At 36.0% G+C, this 20,707-nt stretch overlaps 1 protein-coding gene across 2 annotated transcripts in view; it reads left to right on the top strand.

The window, feature by feature from the left end:
- Positions 1 to 349: 349 nt before the first annotated feature.
- Positions 350 to 20,707, top strand: part of TBC1D15 (TBC1 domain family member 15) — a 60,884-nt gene continuing 40,526 nt past the window's right edge. For both annotated transcript variants that reach the window (XM_006191103.3, XM_014564697.2), the window contains exon 1: positions 350 to 447. In XM_006191103.3, coding sequence (XP_006191165.1) covers positions 418 to 447 — 30 coding nt within the window. In that variant the 5' untranslated portion in view covers positions 350 to 417. The remainder of the gene's footprint in view (positions 448 to 20,707) is intronic.

Below are 20,707 nucleotides of genomic sequence, written 5' to 3'. Positions count from 1 at the left end.
ATGGGAACCCGAGGCTGAAGGTGGAAGAGGCTTGCCTGTGGCCACAAAGCCAAGACCAGGTCGGCTGAGCCCCTATATGGTGTCCTTTCCATCATTACTGCGAAGGGGCCTGCGAAAGGCCCAGAAACTCGCCCCCAGGAAAACCCCTAATCAAAATCCCTTCCACTTAAGTACCCTCCGAGGAAAATAAACTGGCACATGCGCAGTACGCACCAGAGACTACCCAAGCTGCCTCCGAGCCCTACTCAGCGCGCATGCGTCCGGCCGCTCCTCTCGCCCCGCCCCTTCACTCCTCGCAGTTCCCGCCATTCCCCGCCCCTTTCCCGCCCGGATATCTGCTTAGTTTCGCCGGATGTTGTTGTGAGTCGGAGAGACACGTGAGGCTCTGCTACGTCATCATAGGCACGCGTAGGAAACATGGCGGCGGCGGGTGTTGTGAGCGGGAAGGTAAGTAACGGCCCGGGGGAACATCGCTGCTTTTCACTGGCACGGGGCTGCTTTTGCTGCTTGGAGGCTGAGCGGGGAGGGACGCGGGGGCCTTTCTGTGTCAGGAACAGCCTGTGGAGGATGTAGGAGAAGATGACTAGATGGTGTCACTGTGTTCTCGAGAATGCCGGCTCAGCCCTGGAATTAAGAGACACGGCTCCTACTCCAAGGCCAGCTAGGCCTCTTCGCTGTTCTGGTCTGCTTTGCCTCAGGGCGAGGGGCTTTTATTTGTATTACCTTTTCTAAGGGACAGGTGGTTGCCCAGTTCCTTTCTTTTAGTGGATCGTTTTTTCCCCTCCCCGACTCTAGTTCTTTATGTCAGCTGTTCAGACCCCAGCGTCTTTTCTCTCTTCCTTTGAGGTGTTAATGTAACTTGCCTCTGCTTACCTCTGCTTCACTCTGGTGAAGGCACCTTTTCCCCCTTTGGGAGGAGCTGAAAACAGGTGCTTTGCTGCTTTGCAGTTAGGAGAAGAGTATGTTGGATCCATTTTACCAGATTGCCGATTTGGATGGTGCTTGTGAGCAGCAAGGCATGTTTCCAATTGGAGAGCTGGAGATTTACACCATACCACGCTTATCTAGGGAGGCGTTAGTTAGGGTATTTATTTCCCAGACGTCTCTGTGATGTTCCCGTGGGAGGACCTGTGGTGGCGACTTATGGAAGTGGTCATTGAGGCCCTCGTAGTTCGTTGGGAACTAGGATTAGGTCCAGAGGATATTTTGTTACATAGTGCTTAATCACGTTCGTAGGGCATATCTTTATGCCTGTTTTAGGACTATCATGGCATGCCACTGGCAGCATTTCCCATTGCAGGAGTATTTCGTAATTAGTTCGGTCGGGTAATGACTCATCTAACACTGTATATTTTCGCATATAGCTTCCTCTGTTCCTTGTGTTTCACTCATTTTCTCTATGCTGCCATCCCTATCCCAGTTTGAATTATTTGACAGCGTTTGTGCTTTAGTGTATGGACTACCAGACTAGGGGGCAGAATAGCACATTGCTGTTACTATGATGTGTGACCTTGGGAAACTGAGCAAGCATCTCTTCTCTGTCCTTCACGTTCTTTATCTCCAGAATGGATGTCAGTCATTATTTCAGTTATTAGGATTCCGTGAAATAATAAAAGCATTAAAAAAAAAACCCCCACATACTTCTATGTACTGGCTATTTAAAGTGATGGGTTGGTCATTGTTTTTGGATTATTCACGCTCTTTCGTTGTCTTGTTAGTTTTTGTCTTCAGGGTGGATGCTGATCTCCCTACTTATTAGTTCACTACATATTTTAAGGTTATCTTGTTTGATTTTCTACTTGGAGTGATCCAATTTAGGACTTTCCAAGGAGGGATCCCTTCTTTTTGAACTACACTTCCCTCTTTCCGATGTGGATTGATTTTGATAGAACCCTTGAGATGATGAAGCAGCGTTATGAAATACAAGACTCTTCTCACTCTTCTTCCAGCCACTACCTTTCATAATCTGACCTCTTAAAGTTAGTCTTTTATTTCTCAACTCTGCTTCATCACCTCATTTATAAACACTCATCACAAATTTACATCTGTTCCCATCTCTCCACCTGTTTTCCATATCAAAAGCTTCCCCTCTCCCACATAATTCTGGGATGACCAGCAAAACCCACTTATTCTTGCCTCAGCAAGTTAAGATCTAGTTTAATGGTCTCATCGTTCACCTGGTTGCTTGTAAAACAAACTTGGAGATGCCCATTTCTATAACAGTGTCTAATGAATAACCAAGTCTTACCAGGTTTACCTTAAAGAGGTATCTTAAATTTGCTGCATTCCCTTAATTCTCAGTGCTTGCTTAGTTCACTCAGGCATTTAGTCTTGAATTCTTGGCTGCTTTTCTCCTTGTCTGCAGTCTCTACCCACGGTTCCCTCTCTACACAATCTTTGGGGTTATTTTCTAATGCACAGATCTGATTGTCTTTTGCTTTAAAAAACAACAAAAAAATAATTTTATTATTGTCACCATTAAGGTAATACTCAAGGCTGGTTAACATGGCATAAAAAGCTATGTTGCTTTTCTGTCTTTATCTTTGCTTCCCTACTTCCCAGTCTTGTTTCTTTGGGAAGGGGGAATAGGAGGAATAGCAAAGTACATAGACACACGCACACTCTCTCTCTGTATTTATTCCCTGCTCCCAACCCCAAAGGTTCAGCTAAGACCTGTCTAATTTAAAAAACTAGGGCAGTGGATGTTAACCAATGCTCACACAAATCACATGTGGTACTTTTAAAAAATGTAGGTGCAGGGCCACAACCCAGCTTTATTGAATCAGAACCTCTTGGTGCTGAGATCTAGGATGTAGAGTAACTTTCCTACCAAGTCTACTTTGCTTGCTTTGAACTTTGAGTGTAGGAAGTGATGGAGGGGGTGGAAGTTAATCTCTGTCATATGGAGAAGCAGTGTAAAATGACAATTAAGAGCTTGCACTCTGGAACCGAACTAGTTTCAAAACCTGACTGCACAATTACTAGTGACTTCAGTCAAATTACTTAACCTGTCTGTTTCCGTTTCCTTGTCCATAAATGGGGATGATAATAGTACCTGCTTTATGGGATTTTTAGGATTAATAAGTAAATGTATTAGAACAAAGCACAGCATGTAGTAGATGCTGTATTTTATTCATCATCTTAATTTCCCTGCAAATCTTTGGTTGGGTATAGCAGAATTTTAAAGATTTAGAATATGGTTTTTGGTTTCGGTGTGAACTTCATTTCTGAAATTGCCTCAGTTCTAATTTTCAGTGTTATTTTATGATTTGAAAAATACCTATTTTTAGAAGTCACATAGTTTTAATGAATGAAAAATCATCACAGTAGGACAGTAGTTCAGGAGATGGATTCTGATTGCTTGAGTTCAAAACCTAGCTCCACAGCTTATAGCTGTGTTACTTTGGGTGGATTTCTTAACTTTCTGTGCCCCCAGTTTTCGCATTTGTAAAAAGGGGGATAAGAATTGTTTTTCATCATGGAGTTGTAGATGAGTAAATGAGTTAATATTTGCAAAGCACTTAGACTAATGCCTGGCATCAGTAAGTACTTAATAAATGTTAGCTGCTAAATAAATGTTAGCTGCTATTATTACTATTGTTAAAGAAGAGCTTTTAGACTCTTAAGGTTGTAAAGTTATTATTGATCTGGAAATAGTTGAATGTTTATTTTTGCTGCTGTTTTCTACAAAGAGATTAAGGCTGTTCACAAATATTAAAGCAGTATGATTATGTAAAATAGAGGAGGAAAGGAGACAAAAAGAAAGTAAAAGTAGATGGAAGTGGAAGTAGAATTATTAAATAAACTTTATACTTTAGTGGTCTACAGTTTTGCTATAAGGAACGTGATCAATTTTTAAGAATTGTAGGATCCACAGTAAAATAAAACCAAAAGCAAAGACCCCCCAAACTAGTTTCTGAAGATTGGATCAAAGAGTGAAGTCTCCTGTAGATTCTTTATACTATGTACTATAATGAATTTGATTATATGGCATACTGTATCCTTTTGGTAAAAATCAAAACAAAACAGGACCCTACAATGTCCCTTAGTATGCTGATGGTTTTATGCCAATGACTAGTTAGGTAAATACCCAGTAAATACAGGCTACCAATTTGATATATTCGATTCTCTGATGATTTGACTGAATTCAAGGGTAGGTTGTTGTCAACATGAGTGAATGGATTCAGTGTTTCATACATGTGTATTGTTTTTCTTAGCTAAGCTTTTGAAAGTGGGCTTAAGTTGTGATATAAACAAACCCTAATTAATTCTTGGAGTTCATCTGTTCTTTGCTGCTATGTATGTATGGAACCATATGTTTTAACAGTCAACGAAAAAGTGGGGGAAGAGTGACTTTCCCTTGTAAGTTTTTTATTTTGTGTTTTCCGAGCTGTAATCTTTTTTCCCTCCCATTTTATTGAGAAATAATTGACATGCATCACTGTATAAATTTAAGGCATACAGCATGATGGTTTGATTTACATATATTCTGAAATGATTACCACAGTAAGTTCAGGTAATATCCATTTTCTCATAGATCCTCTCGTGAATCTTGAGGGAACAGGGACACTGCCTGTAAAGGCTATCCTGCTTTAGGATAATTAATGGAAGGAGTTGAGTTAATGAAATGAGTTGACTTATCAAAGAGAAAGCAGGAGGAAAAAAGTTAAGTCCGAAATAGGTTTTGGCCTTATACCCAGAGCCTCTGATGGTTACAGTTTATTTTCATTCATTTATTCAACAAAGATTTATTAAGCACCTGATTTCTTCCAGCCACTATTTTAGGCATTCAGGATATATCAGATAGCTTCTTACCATGTAGATTACAGAATTCAGTTCTTCAGAAGGAAAACATTCATTAAAAACCACCCCCTTCCTTCCTTTTATGTAAGAAGTTCAATGTGAGTTTCAGGCCCTTGAAGTGGGTGATATTTTTAGCGAATGTTTTCTCAAGACTTGTAGACTGACTGACCTTCATGAGGGTAAGACCTGAAATGTTTCACCTGTATCTGGTATAGATTCTAGCACATAGTAGATATTCTGTGAAGAGGAAAGAGCAAGAAAGTAGGAAAAATGAAGGGACTAGAATGAGAGAGATGGGTTCACTAATAATGCTCTTGTTTCGGAGTTAAAAACTCCTATTATATTTGCATTTCATGCTCGATCTGTGTTTTTACTGTGATTGTATTAAAATTTGGTTCTGTTGAAAATAACTTGAAACAACAGGGAAATCACCTTTTTTTTTTTTTTTTTTTTTTTTAGATTTTTGATGGCATTCTTAATAAGACTTTATTTTGTAGCTAAATTTGGCCTTTTCCAGTCACTTTTAGATATGCCTATAGTCCCATGAAACCCTTAAGAAAGATTAATATTCTTAGTTTCTGGTAGATTTTTCTGGAGAATTTTCTTAGGTTAGATCTTGTAACATGGTAGTACCTTGCTGGTGTAGCATACAGTATGAGTATGTCTTCTTTATTTTTCTGGCATTCTTTAACGAACATTTGAGTACCTTCTGTCTGCTATTTATTCTTGACACAACACAGTAGTCTTCAATTTTAACAAGTTATTTCAATTTGTGAATTAGGGGGATGAATTCAGATGTTAAGGGTTTCCTTTGATGGGACATAGCTGTTGAGACTGAATGAAAAATTATAATCCAGCCTTTTAATTTTTGCTTTTTGGTGGAAGGAAATCCTTATGAAATCTATTTACTGTTTCTTGTGCAATCTACTGTGTACCTGTAGGCATTGGTGTAAGAGTAGTCTTTCATTTAATCCTTGTTATACCTCCCAGTACTACCCTCCTGCCTGACTTTGGCACACAAGCCCTTAAGAAGCAATGATGGTTCTGCTGCCTGCTCTTTGTTGAGAATTGAACCATCCTCAGTATCTCAGTATCTCTCTGTCTTCACTCTCAGAATTTTCTGTGGTTTGTTACTCTTAAAACCATCTATGTTCTACATAGAAAGAGGTACATTTCTTTGAGTTCCACAGTCATTACGATTAACGCGTCTCAAGTAAAATTCATTGTTTACTTTTCTTCCTTCTGTATTTTCTGTATCAGTGAATAACCTCATACACTCAGTTTTGTCCTTGAATCCTCTCCCTTCACCTCCCACATCTAATCAGTCATGAAGTCCTGTCATTTTGACCTTTTAAATATCTTACTAAGCCATCTGCCTGTCCTCACCCCACTGCAGTTGCCTTGGTTCAAGCCACCGTGAATCGCTTCCTCCCTGAATTACTGCAGCTGTTCACTCTTGGCTCTGCAACCAGTGTGTTGGCTTAGAAAAGGCAAGTCTGACATGGTATTCGCCTGCTAGAACTTTCTAATGGCTTTCTAGTGGCAAAGAGCTGTCTCCAGGGTAAATTCCAAACTCCCAAATTCCTGAGCATGGCTTTAAAACGCTTTATGATTTGATCTGGTTTCTATTCTTGCCTCTAAACTCTTTTGCCGCTACCATCTGATTGAGGTTGCAGCCACGCACTGAACTACTGCTCTCTGTGCAGAACATACACCTTCTAGTTAAAGTTTTCATTCTTCAGGTCTCAGCCTGTATGTCACTCTAAAGTCTTCCTGATTTCTCATCCTGCCTGAGCCCCTTACATCTAGGTTAGATACCGTTTTCTAGGACCTGTTGTGGCTGCCTGTTCATACCTCTATCATATATTGTAATTAGCTGTTTTCTTGTCCTAATCCCCAGATGGATCGCAACTGTTATGAAGGCAAAATCTTATTTATTTGTATCTACAAGCTCATTTTGTGCCTGGCACATTGCAGGCACTCATTTTGTATTTACTGAAGAAATAACTGAAACTGACATCTCATACAGGATCCTGTGCCTACTTCTGTCGCACTCTGCCATGACCGTTGATTTACGGGACACGACTAGTTCAATCAGACACTTTTTACAATGTATGTTTTTCCACCAACACCTTTTATTCTCAGCATCTAGTTGGTGTTCAATAAATGTGTTGAGTTTATGAGTCAAGAAACTTCTAAATCAGATAAGGTGATATGAGGGTGATTGGAAGTATTTGGACAGGCTGTTACTTATGTCCTTTTGAAGGCCTTACTCGATGATATTTGCGGAGAGAAGGTGTAAAAGGATGTTCTAGGCGGAAGAATCAGAATGCATAAACACAAAAAGGCATAAGGCTTTGAGGGACAGGCGAGTTCAGAGTGGCCCAAGGCAGGAAGTATTGCAGAGTCTCAGGTGTTGCGTCGCTGTAGAGGTGAAGGGTGGAGTGAGAAGGATTTTAAGTTGAAATGTTGTACAGTCAAATGTACATTTTCTAGTGATCAATTTTAGGCAGTGGTTACACATTACACACCTTACCCAGAATATTGGAAGGTGACTAGATTGGGGAAGAGAGACCAAAATGTTATTTTAGTAGCCCAGGCTAGAAATGGTGGGGGGCCAGTGTCAGAGGTGAAGGTTTGGAGGATTTCGGAGATAGAATGGAGGTGGTGAGAGAGGTGTTTAGGAAAGTAGGTGGATGGAATGTCTTTGATAGAGTTGGGAATATCAGTAAGAGCAGATTTAGGATAAAACATACTGAGTTTAAGATGCCTGTGGGTTATTCAAGTGGAGAAAACAAGTAGGTCAGGTGCTTTGATACTTGGGTGTGGAGCTCATTAGAATTTCTGAGCTTACACTGGCATTTTCTTGGGGATACCTTCTCTAACCAAAAGTTTAAATTATTTATATGCCAAATGGTTTTAAACAAACTGAATTTTTATAACTTTCTTGTTGTTAAATTTAACTTACACAGTTCATGGTTGCTAAAGTTCAAGAATGTATGTTGTGTGTGGTAGGTGTTAGATTTCCATGTTTTGACAGATTTAGGGCAAGAATTTTATGTCTAAGCTTTTAATAATAAATTTCAAATATTTGGGTTGAATGTTTTCATTCATCTTTAGGTTTTGAAAATAAAGATAATAATCATAATACAAATAGAAATCCAGTCCCACTTAAGTGTACGAGCACTTACGAAAAATCATCTGCTACTATATTGTACAACTTCTTTCTAACTTATGCTAAGTTAGAGGCCAGTAAGATTAGTTTGAGAACATTTGCTGTGGTCCCTAGAGCGCTTTTAAATAAGTTATATCTGACAATAGTTCCTTTGCTAAAAGGAGAAAAACCTGCAGTTTCTATTGCCATCAGCAGGCTATCACTGGAAGTTTTATAAATATACTCACTTGCCTAAACATCTTAGCAAGTGGTTAAGCATAAAGGAGGACCTGAAGGGCCTGAGACAATTTCATTCCAAATGGAGAACTTTTCTCCTTTCTTTAGTATCTTTGCACGTTGTTCCTCTTTTGTTTCTTCTATCAAGAGGGAGCACTTAGAATATCCTAGCTCGTGTAGATTTTACTCTTTTTATAACATTGCCAGGTACATACAGGGAAGGAACTTTATCTTGCTTATTTTTCAGCTCTCCATGGTGTCTGGCACATAAGTGCCTAATAAAAGTTGGTTGAATCATTTATATAATTAGTTTAGACCACCAAGTGGCAAATCTTTGAAAGTTTTTGCTCCCTATGGACGCTTAATCCCTAATCAAAAACAGATAGGGTGTGATACTATAATATTAATTTTTTTGTAGGATTTTTAAAATTTTTTGAGGCAGAATCAACTTACTTTTCTTTTCTTTTTTTTTTTTGTAAGTTAACTGTCTCTACTTATGTATTTACTTTTATATAGGGTTTCACATTTTAAAACTGACTAGTTAATCATTTTAATAGATGTGTAGTTTTAATGAAAAAGAATATGAAAATGAATATATGTATGTATATGCATGACTGGGACATTGTTCTGTACGCCAGAAATTGACACAGTCTAACTGACTGTACTTCAATTTAAAGAAATGGTATTGAAAAAAATAGATGTGTAGTATTTTGTTATGGTTTCAATTTGCATTTTCCTAATGACTTACGATGTCATTTTCTCATGTCATTTTATGTCACCCCTATACTTTCTTAGGTGAAGTGTCTGTTCAGACCTTTTGCCTAGTTTATTTTAAATTGTGTTTTTCATTTTCTTGTTACTGAGTTTTGAGAGTTCTTTTGTGTTCTGGATACAAGTCCTTTATTGCACATATAGTGATTTGCCAATGTATTTTTCTCTGCCTGAGTCTTGGCTTTTCATTTGCTTAACTGTGTCTTTTGAAGAGAAGTTTTCAATTTGATGATTTATCTTTTTTTCTTTTTCTTTTTTACATTTATGCTTTTGATGTCATTTCTGAATTTTTTTTTTGCTGAACCCAAGGCTACAAAGATTTTCTCTTCAATTTTCTTCTTAAAGTTTTGTTGTTTTAGGTTTTACATTTAAATCTATGACCTGTTTAAATTTAATTTGTGTATATAGTGTGGTGTATGCATTGAAGTTTATTTCTTGCACATGAATATCCAGTTGTTCAAGCACTATTTAAGACTATCCTTTCTTTGCTGAATTGCATTTGTAGTTGTCAAAAGTAAATATACCATATATGTGTGTGTTTGCTTCTGAACCTTTATTTTGTGCTGTTTAAATCAGTTTGTTTTTCTTTACATCAATACCACACTTTCCTGATTATTATAGCTTATATCCAGTTTTGTAGTCAGGTATGTTAGTGCTCCACTGTTAACTCTTTCCCAAAGATGATTTGATTATTCTAGGTCATTGAATTTCTGTACATGTTTTAGAATCAGCTTGTTAATATCTCTAAAAGAGCCTGCTGCGATTATGATGGGATGGCAGTCAGTCTAGAGATCAATTTGGGGAAAGTGGACATCCTAACAATATTGATTCTTTTGAGCCATGAATATGGTGTATTTTTTTATTTAATTTTGGTCTTCTTTCATTTCTATCAGAAATGTTTTATAATTTTCAGCTTAGAAACCTTTCTTGCACATCTTCTATCAGATTTATACCTGAGTATTTGATATTTTTTGATGTTATAAATGCTGTATTTTAAAATCTGACCTTATGATTGTTCATTGATATATATAGAAATATAATTGATTTTTGTATATTGATCTTGCGTCCTGATCCTCACTAAATACATTCATTTTTAGTAGCTTTTATGTAGATTCCATTCGATATTCTACATAAGATGATCGTGTCATCCTCAAGTAAGTTGTTTTACTTCTTCCTTTCTAGTCTAGATGCCATTTTTTTCTTTTCTTTTTTTAAAACATTTTTTATTGATTTATAATCATTTTACAATGTTGTGTCAAATTCTAGTGTTCAGCACAATTTTTCAGTCATACATGGACATATACACACTCATTATCACATTTTTTCCTCTGTGATTCCCTGTGCTATACAGTATAATCTTGTTTATCTATTCTACAATTTTGAAATCCCAGTCTATCCCTTCCCACCCTCCGCCCTCCTGGCAACCACAAGTCTGTATTCTCTGTCTATGAGTCTATTTCTGTCCTGTATTTACGCTTTGTTTTTGTTTGTTTGTTTGTTTTTGTTTTTGTTTTTTAGATTCCACATACGAGTGATCTCATATGGTATTTTTCTTTCTCCTTCTGGCTTACTTCACTTAGAATGACATTCTCCAGGAGCATCCACGTTGCTGCAAATGGCGTTATGTTGTCGGTTTTTATGGCTGAGTAGTATTCCATTGTATAAATATACCACATCTTCTTTATCCAGTCACCTGTTGATGGACATTTAGGCTGTTTCTATGTCTTGGCTATTGTAAATAGTGCTGCTATGGACGCTGGGGTGCAGGTGTCATTTTGAAGTAGGGTTCCTTCTGGATATATGCCCAGGAGCAGGATTCCTGGGTCATACAGTAAGTCTATTCCCAGTCTTTTGAGGAATCTCCACACTGTTTTCCACAGTGGCTGCACCAAACTGCATTCCCACCAGCAGTGTAGGAGGGTTCCCCTTTCTCCACAGCCTCTCCAGCATTTGTCATTTGTGGATTTTTGAATGACGGCCATTCTGACTGGTGTGAGGTGATACCTCATTGTAGTTTTGATTTGCATTTCTCTGATAATTAGTGATATTGAGCATTTTTTCATGTGCCTTTTGATCATTTGTATGTCTTCCTTGGAGAATTGCTTGTTTAGGTCTTCTGCCCATTTTTGGATTGGGTTGTTTATTTTTTTCTTATTGAGTCGTATGAGCTGCTTATATATTCTGGAGATCAAGCCTTTGTCAGTTTCATTTGCAAAAATTTTCTCCCATTCCGTAGGTTGTCTTTTTGTTTTACTTATGGTTTCTTTTGCTGTGCAGAAGCTTCTAAGTTTCATTAGGTCCCATTTGTTTATTCTTGCTTTTATTTCTTCTAGGAGAAAATTTTTGAGATGTATGTCAGATAATGTTTTGCCTATGTTTTCCTCTAGGAGGTTTATTGTATCTTGTCTTATGTTTAAGTCTTTGATCCATTTTGAGTTGATTTTTGTATATGGTGTAAGGGAGTGTTCTAGCTTCATTTTTTACATGCTGCTGTCCAGTTTTCCCAACACCATTTGCTGAAGAGACTTTCTTTATTCCATTGTATAGTCTTGCCTTCTTTGTCGAAGATGAGTTGACCAAAAGTTTGTGGGTTCATTTCTGGGCTCTCTGTTCTGTTCCATTGGTCTATATGTCTGTTTTGGTACCAATACCATGCTGTCTTGATGACTGTAGCTCTATAGTATTGTCTGAAGTCTGGGAGAGTTATTCCTCTAGCCTCTTTCTTTCTCTTCAGTAATGCTTTGGCAATTCTAGGTCTTTGATGGTTCCATATAAGTTTTATTATGATTTGTTCTAGTTCTGTGAAATATGTCCTGGGTAATTTGATAGGGATTGCGTTAAATCTGTAGATTGCCTTGGGTAGTGTGACCATTTTAACAATATTGATTCTTCCAATCCAAGAGCGTGGGTATCTTTCCATTTTTTAAAGTCTTCTTTAATTTCCTTCATCAGTGGTTTATAGTTTTCTGTGTATAATTATTACAGTGTCTAAAACCACAAGTATAACGTTGAATAAAAGTAGTGAGAGTGGGCAGACCTCCTTATCTTGTTCCTGATCTTAGGAGAAAGCATTCAGTCTTTAACGTATATGATGTCATCTGTAGTGTTTCATAGTTGCCCTTAATCAGATTGGGGAAGTTTCCCTTCTATCCCTAATTTGTTAAGAGTGTTTGTCAGAAATAGAGATTGGATTTTGTTGAATGCTTTTTCTGTGTCTTTTGAGATGATCATAATGGTTTTTCTTAAAAATTTTTCACTGTGGTGAATTACAGTTAGTGATTTTTGAATATTAAACCAACCTTAAGTAGAGTAAGCCCCACTTAGTCATGAACTATTTTCCTTTTTACATGTTGTTGGATTCAATTTTTATTTTAAAAATTTGCACTTAAGTTCATGAGAATACTGATATATAGTTTTCTTGTTTTTGTCTGATTTTGGTGTCAGGGTAATGCTGGCTTTATGGAATAGTTGCGAATATTCCTCCTCTTCAGTTTTCTGAAGGAGTTTGTGTAGGATTGGTATTGCTTCTTTCTTAAATATGAGGCAAAGCTCACTACTAAAACCATCTGGGCCTGGAATTTTCTTTGTGGGAAGGTTTTTAACTACAAATTAAATTTCCTTAATTTATATTGAGATACTCAGGTTATACTTTTCATCTAGTGAGTTTTGGTAACTTTGTCTCTTGATGAATTTATTTGTTTTGTCTAAATTGTCAAATTTATTAGTCTAAAATGTTCATAAATTTTCTTACTATCTTTTTTATTTGTGTAAATCTGTAGTGATGTTAATGTTCTAATTCCTAATATTGGTAATTCGTGTCTCTTGTTTTTCCTCATCAGAGCATGGCTAGAGTTTTACTAGTTTTATTCCTTCAGAAGAGCTTTTGGTTTTGTTGATAACTCCCACCCACCATTTTTCTTTTCTTTTTTTTTTTATTTTATTGATTTCTGCTATGACCTTTATTTCTTTCTGCTTACTTTGGGTTTAATTTATATTTCTTTTTCTAGTTTCTTAAGGTAGAAGCTGAGGTCATTAATTTGAGGCCCTTTTTTCTTTTCTAATAAAGGCATGCAATACTTTGTTTCCCACTAAGCACTGTTTTAGTGGCACTGGCACTGCACAGATTTTAATATGATGTGTTTGCGTTTTTATTCAACTCAAATACTTTCTGGTTTTCCTTTGATTTCTTCTTGACCTTTGGATTATTTAGAAGTATATTATTAATTTCCACATATGTGGGAATGTTCTGAAGGTATTTCTATTACTGATTTATGATTTAATTTCATTGTGGTCACAGAACATAGTTGAATTCTTTTAAGTTTACTGAGATTTGTTCTATGGCCCAACGTATAATCCATCTTGGTAAATGTTTTATGTACATTTGAAAGAATGTATATTCTGCTGTTGTTGGGTGCAGTGTTTTAAGTGTAAATTAGGTCCAGTTGATTGAGAGTGTAATCAAGTCTTCTATATTGTTACTGACTTCCTGACTGTTTAATCAGTTACTGAAACTGGTTTGAAATCTCTGACTGTAATTGTGTATTTGTCTATTTCTTCTTGCAATTCTGTCACTTTATGATTCATATTTTTTGAAGATCTGTTATTAGGTGCATAAACATTTAGGATTAATAGGTCGTCTTGAGGCATTGACCATTTGATCACTATGACGTTATCTTTCTGTCTGGTAATATTTCTTTGGCTCTGGAATTTACTTTTGTCTGATATTAATAGCCATTGTTGCTTTCTTCTGATTTAATATTAACATATCTTTTTATCTTTTTATTTTTAATCTATTTGTGTCTTTAAAATGCTTTTCTCGTAGATAACATATGAGTTTGGGCTTACTTTTCAATCTGACAATCTTTTTTCAGTTGAAGTGTTTAGACAATTTACTTTTAATGTGATTACTAATGTGGTTAAGTCTGTCATCTTGCTTTTGTTTTCTGTTTTGTCCCATCTCTCTTTTTTTTTCATCTTTCTTAGTATGCTTCTTTTTTTTTTTATTGAGTTACAGTCAGTTTATAATGTGCCCATTTCTGGTGTACAGCACAATTTTTCAGTCATACATGCTATACATACATTCATTTTCATATTCTTTCTCACTGTGAGCTACTACAAAATCTTGAATATATTTCCCTGTGCTATATGGTATAAACTTGTTTATCTATTCTATATATACCTGTCAGTATCTACAAATCTTGAAATCCCCAGTCTGTCCCTTTTCACCCCTCTCCCTGTCCCATCTCTTCTTTGTTCCATTTTCTTTTTCTACCTTCTTTGTGATTAATCAAGTAGTTTTCATCATTCCATGTTTATTTCCTTTGTTGATAATTAACTGTGACTCTTATTTTAGTGATTGTTTTAGGGCTTACAGTATACATGTTTAACTTACAACATTTATCTTCAAGAGTTATTATACTCCTTCATATAAAGTATAAGAACCTAGAACAATATGCTTCCATTTCTCTTCTGGTTTTTGTGCTATTTTTTACTTTTGCATGTGTTATAAAACCCACAAAACAAAAAATACATTTATTTATGCTTTAAACAAAATAATTTGATTAACAAGAAAAAAAATACGTATCCACATAGTTACCATTTTAGGTAGCTTTCATTTCTGTGTGTGGATCCAGATTTCCTTCTTATGTAATTTATTCTGTCTAAAAGACTTACTGTGACATTTTTTGTAGTGTAGGTCTGATGGTGATGAAGTTTTTTAGCTTTTATATGTCTGAAAAAGTATTTCACCTTCTTTTTTGAGTGATATTTTCTCTGGGTATAGAATTGTAGGTTAACAGTATATATATATATTTTTAACCAATACTTTAAAGATGTTGCTCTAAAGAGGAAGGGGGAAACTTTGGGAGGTGACGGTTATGTTTATAGCTTGATGGTGGTGATTTCGTGGGTGTATACTTGTCCCAGACTTACCAAGTTGTATATATTAAATACATATAGCTTCTTATTTGTCAGTCATACCTTCAAGAAGTGGTCTAAATAAATAGCGCTGCTCCATTGTCTTCTAGTCTCCATTGTTTCTAAAAAGAAATCCACTGTAATCATTATACTTAGTGTTTTTTCCTCTGGCTGATTTTAAGATTTTCTGTGTTTTACTGATTTTGCATAAATTTGATTACAATATGCCCTTACATAGTTTTCTTTCTGATTCTTTCGTTTTGGAGTTCATTGGTTCATTAGTATTTATTTTTGTGGGTTTATAGTCTTCATCAAATTTGGAGAAACTGTAATTATTTTTTCAGAAAAGGTTTTGGTTTGTTTCTCCCCTCCATCAGCTCTTTCAGGTACTTCAGTTATACATATGTTTGACCACTTGAAGTTTCCCTGCAGCTCATTTATGCTCTGTTCACTTTTTTTTTCAGTCTTTCGCCCTTTTTGTGTTTTGTTTTGTATAATTTTTATTGCTGTAACTTCAGGTTTGTTGTTCTTCTGCAATATCTAATCTACCATTATCTCATTCTGTTTTTCATCTCAGACATTGTAGTTTTCATCTCTAGACGTTCAGTTGGATATTTTTTAAATTTTTGATGTCTTCTCTTAGCAGGTTCTAACTTTTCTTTAGTGTCTTGAACATGCGGAATTCAGTTACAATAATGTTTTAATATCTTTACTGATTTTATTATTTGTGTCATTTGGGTCATATTTAATTGGTCAATTTTCCTTCTCAATATTGATCATGTTTTCCTGATTGGTAGCATGCCTGGTAATTTTTTTTTTTTTTAAGCAAATGTCAGATACTGTGAATTTGATCTTTTTGGGTGCTCAATGCTTTTGTATTCCTATAAAATGTTCTTGAGTTTCATCCAGAAGGCACTGAAGATATGCAGAAACAATTTGATACTTTTAGGTCTTGCTTTTAAAACTTTGTTAGATGAGATCAGCACAGCGTTTACTGTGAGACTAGTTTTGCTCCATTGCTGAGGCAGGACTATTTTGAGTGCTTTATCCAGTGCCCCATAACAGGTTTCCCACACTGATATTTCTTCTCATAATTTCAGGTGGCTTTTACCCCCTCCCTTTAGGTAGTTTATTGATTCATGTGCATTGATCAGTCCTCTGTCAAATACTCAGGGACCTCTGCAGATCTTTCAAGTTCTTTCTGTGCGCTTCTCTCTTCTCTGGTACTGTGTCTTGGCCTCCCCCCAGTTCCCAGCTCTGTGCCCGCAACTTGGAGACCACTGGGCACCTCTGGGTTTTCTCTCCCTCTGCCACAGCTGGGAGGGAACTCTCTCCAGACAGTAAGCTAGGGCATCGTATGACTCACCCCATTTGCTCCCTTGCTTTCAGCAGTTACTGTCCTTCATTACCTGATGAAAACTATTGTTTCATAAATTTGGCCTTTTTTCCCCCTTTTTTTCTGACAAGAGGGTAAATTCAGTCTCTTGTTACTCTGTATTGGCTGAAAGTGTAAGCTGTTTTAGGGGTTATTTTCCTTTCTGTTTTGGTGGGATAGTACCTATCTCTTCTATATATCTTTTCTTCCTCAGGCTCAGGCTGACTGTTTTACTGTGTTCCAGACTTCCTTTATTGTTATGAACTTTGAGATTTTTTTTCTTCCAGCATTTTTTTAAAAACCATTTCTTTCTTGTTGGCATGTATTCTCTTCTGTACCTTCTGAGAGATGACTCAAGTAGTAAGACATTCAAGAATTTTATTAAATGCTAAGTATTTAGAGAATACCAATAGATGTTTGGGTAGTTAAAGGTAATCATCACATCTTTGTAATTTATATTAAAGTATGTTTTTTTTAAGATGTCATATTTTATGTTAATCGCTAGTAATTTTTAGCATTTTGGTTGTAAAACAAAACTTATATGCAGAAAATCACACATATAACTTGATGAGTCATAAGGCAAACATCCTTGTTAGCACCACTGTGGTCAAGAAATAGATCTTTGCAGCCACTCCATAAAGCTTTCCGTGTACCCACCTTCCCCTAGGTAACCACTGTTCTTATGTTTTATAGTACTTTCTTGCATTTCTTTATTATTAGTAGCATTTTTAAAACACTGCTATTGTGTCTTTTTAAAAATTATTTTTTAGTCTTTCTTTTCTGTCCTCTACTTAGTATTACTGGGCACTTCTTCCAGTTTTGTTTTTCTCAATCAGTTGCACTTTTGTCTTTCAGGTATTTGGTATCTTATTTTTCTTTGGATAGTTTGTTTATTCTCTTCACATTTGACTTTAAATTCCTTTTCTCAAACACAGTGCTCCTTGATTTTGAAAGCTTGGACATACAGGAATCATCAAAAACACCAAACCAAAACAAAAACACCCCAAACCACCCAAATCTTGATTTTTGACAACAATTATGAATCCTGTTGTGTACAATTTTCATACTCGGCTTTCTCTGCCAAATAAACTGGAAGATAAAATGAAAACACCATTTTAATCTCCATTAGACATGTACTCCAGATATGTTTTTGTTCCCTTATGAAGTATCACAAATTAGTAAGTTATTAGAGTTTGAGAATCTGATGCAGACTTTTAGTAATATCTCATATATATGTGCTAGAGAAATGATCAGACTGTCTTATTTTTACACTCGGTGCCTCTGTAGCCCTAAGGTAGGAGGCACCGGAAGTCTCTGTAGCCCTAAGGTAGCAGGCACCGGAAGTCTCTGTAGCCCTAAGGTAGCAGGCACCGGCAGTCTTTACTGCTTGTACGTTGTCCTGCTATTTGGAATGCTTGGTGCTGATAGTTCACAGGTCCGAATTCTCTGTAGGAGGAGATTCAAACATGTCGTACATCTCTAGTAGTGTAGACTTTTGCTTTAGTCTTTCTTCTCTTAGCTTTCCATTTGCCAGCTTCCTGACGTCGGTTGGAGTATAATTTTTCTCTGGTCTTTCTTTCTGACATATGTATATTTTTTCTATTATGCCTATGAACTCTTCTCCCCTCAAAACATTAGATGGTAGAAAGAGGCATTGCTGATGCCCTTTCTTTGCTTCCTGTAGCACAGAGGACCTACACATATTCACAACACATTTAGATTGGAATATGTTCCCATAGGATACTAGAACAGTTTTGTCATTGTCACATATGCTGAGCCTTAAGTTGCTGGTCTTTTTCATTATGTACTCTTTGGACAATTAAAACTTGTCAGAGCAGACCTGAGAATCATCCCCAGAGTAACGGAAGAACCTTCATCAAATCACTTCCTTGCATTTTTTTCTCAAAGTGGGAATGATAACACATATCTGAGTGGTAAGGATCAAATGTGATAATGTAGGAATGCTTTGTAAAGTAATACATGATAGAAATATTACATGGCTGATAATAGCATTTGAATCTTTTTATTTCGCATTAGCAGTCATGAATAAAACCAGAGTAAGGAAATTAGAAGCCCGCTTTACTAAAAGTAGTATCTTAGATGAAATTGCTGATATAATTGTTCCTTGTAGCAAAATATTTTTTCAATTCAAACAAGCTTGGAGATAGCTTTTCAAATATTAATTATTACCACTGATAAGCATAGGCAGCAGAATGTCCTGTGGCAGAATGGTACTCCTCAGGAATCAGTTCTCTGTAGGGTTTAATAAAGAAATACTGTCTTCATGGTGGTGGTATAAGATCAAATTTTGAATTGGACTTCTGTTTCTGCATTTTGTGCTGTTTCAAGGAGTTGATACAACTGTATTTTACAGATTTACCCACAGACTGGGATGACGAACAGATACACGCTATAAATAAAAAATAAGTAAAATCATTCCTTCAAAAAAAGTAGAATGAAGGACTGTAATATTAAAATGAGTGCCTCAAATCAAGATGATGCCATGAAAGGGACTAAGCTTCTTGTGTGAAATGTTTAGGAGTTCAAATGGGAGAGAAATTAAGTGTTTTTGTTTAAAGGCCAAACTGTTAAATATTAGCTGCTATATTGACTTAGAAATTAAAGACATTTAAAAATTGCTTTTAGTCCTTGAAGCAACATTATTTTCTATGTCTAAGCAATTTTAGAAACCACTTTCCTCTAAGGAAGCCATGTAGAATTTTTCTAGTAGTTTCTTAAGGCAGTAGTAGTTGAGATTTAATGGATGAAGGTGCCAGGAAGTCTGGAATCCATGCCTTGCTTTGATATGGTCGTAAGTAAAGTCAACGAACAGCTCTGTGTCTCAGTTTATTCTGTAAAATGGAGGTGGAGATAATAATGTCTGTTTGGACTCATTCAGTTTGGCTGTGAGGATTAAATGAGATCAGAGTGTATTGAAAACAAAGTGCTATTCAGTCAAAACTGTTATTATTTTATATTTGAAGTGAGTTTTATACTGATGCAGCTAGTATTTTTTTCCCTGTGCCTTTAAGTCTTATAAGCCTTCATAAGGTTTAGTAGTGCATGAAGGTAAATTTATTAATTTTATTCTATCTTCAGAATTAATTTGTATTGATTAACATCGCATCCTTCAAGTTAGAAAGCTTAGCACGACTGCTTTCTAAAGACAGTACAAGTCGGAGTTTAGAATTGTGAAATTTTGGACGTGTAATTTGTCCCTCAGAAAGTGCTAAAAAGTTACGGAGCATAGAAAGAACCAGAGATGAGTGCAATTTTGACTTTTTCATAAGATGCTTGGTACTTTAAAACTTTTAAAAGTATTTTTCCCAGCTCAATTACTTAGGAAATTCAGCTTTTTAAGTGAAAAAGAATGACGGAACACTTGACCAACATATGTATGGGAGAGAAAGAGCTGCTTAATGTGCTTCAGTTAGGTGAAGTGTTTCATTTGATTCTGTAGGGTTCACTTGTTTCATTAAGTTTCCAGAATCTCTTCAGTATTAGCAGTACTGCAGGACCTTAGATTGCGCTGTTAATGATGCCAAGCTTTTCTTGGCAAATGAATATCCATTTCTCTATTATGAGAACTACGGAGTTCTTGATTATTCTGGTAGCTGAGTCTTAGGTGAAAATATACTAAAGTGTAGTTTCTGGATATGTCCCCGATCTACTCATCACAAAAGCTTGAGATTTTAAGGGATTTTTTTTCCCCATAACCTTTTCATACTTCTGTTTTGTGGCCTCAGGTATAATTATGTAGTCCAGCCTTCTGTTTTATAAATTGATAAACTGAAGTCCAGAAAAGTTACAGTTTATACTTCTGGAATTCCCTCTTTTTACTGTATTCATTAAAGTTAATTTTTAAATTACTGAAGTAATATATAACTATTTTCACTTTGAAATATTCAAATAAATTAGGCATTAACATAACATAGAAAGTTACAGTTCCTTTTTCAACCTTTCCTGTCCCATTCTCTTTCAGAAGTAACCTTTGTTAACATTGAAGTGTGTCCTCTCAGAGCTTGGTCTCTATATTTTGCACAGACATAGAGAAAAACTTGTAAAGAGTGTAAATTTCATCATACTATGTTTAATTGGAAGTTTTTTTCCATGTATGTCCATTTGTCCACTTAATCGACTGAATTTTCTTTTAACCTCTGAATAGTATTCTCCATAGAATGACTATCTCAGAATATGTTTTATAATTTCCCTCTTCTTGATCATTTAGATTCATACCTCCCCTTGCATCCTTTCCTCCCTTCCCATCTTCTGTGTTATAAAATAACACTATTGTGGATATTCTTATGCATATCTTTGTGCACATGTGTGAAAAGATCTGGATGCTTTACAATTTTTCATTTCAATACAAACATTGTAGAATTGTCTGCCACCACTCCCCAATTCATACTGTCCCCAGTCTTTGCCTTCTGCTTAATACTAGTCTGGTGTTT

The sequence above is a fragment of the Camelus ferus genome, chromosome 12, assembly GCF_009834535.1.
Source record: "Camelus ferus isolate YT-003-E chromosome 12, BCGSAC_Cfer_1.0, whole genome shotgun sequence".
Lineage (NCBI taxonomy): Eukaryota > Metazoa > Chordata > Mammalia > Artiodactyla > Camelidae > Camelus > Camelus ferus.
This window is presented reverse-complemented; position numbering and strand designations above follow the sequence as displayed.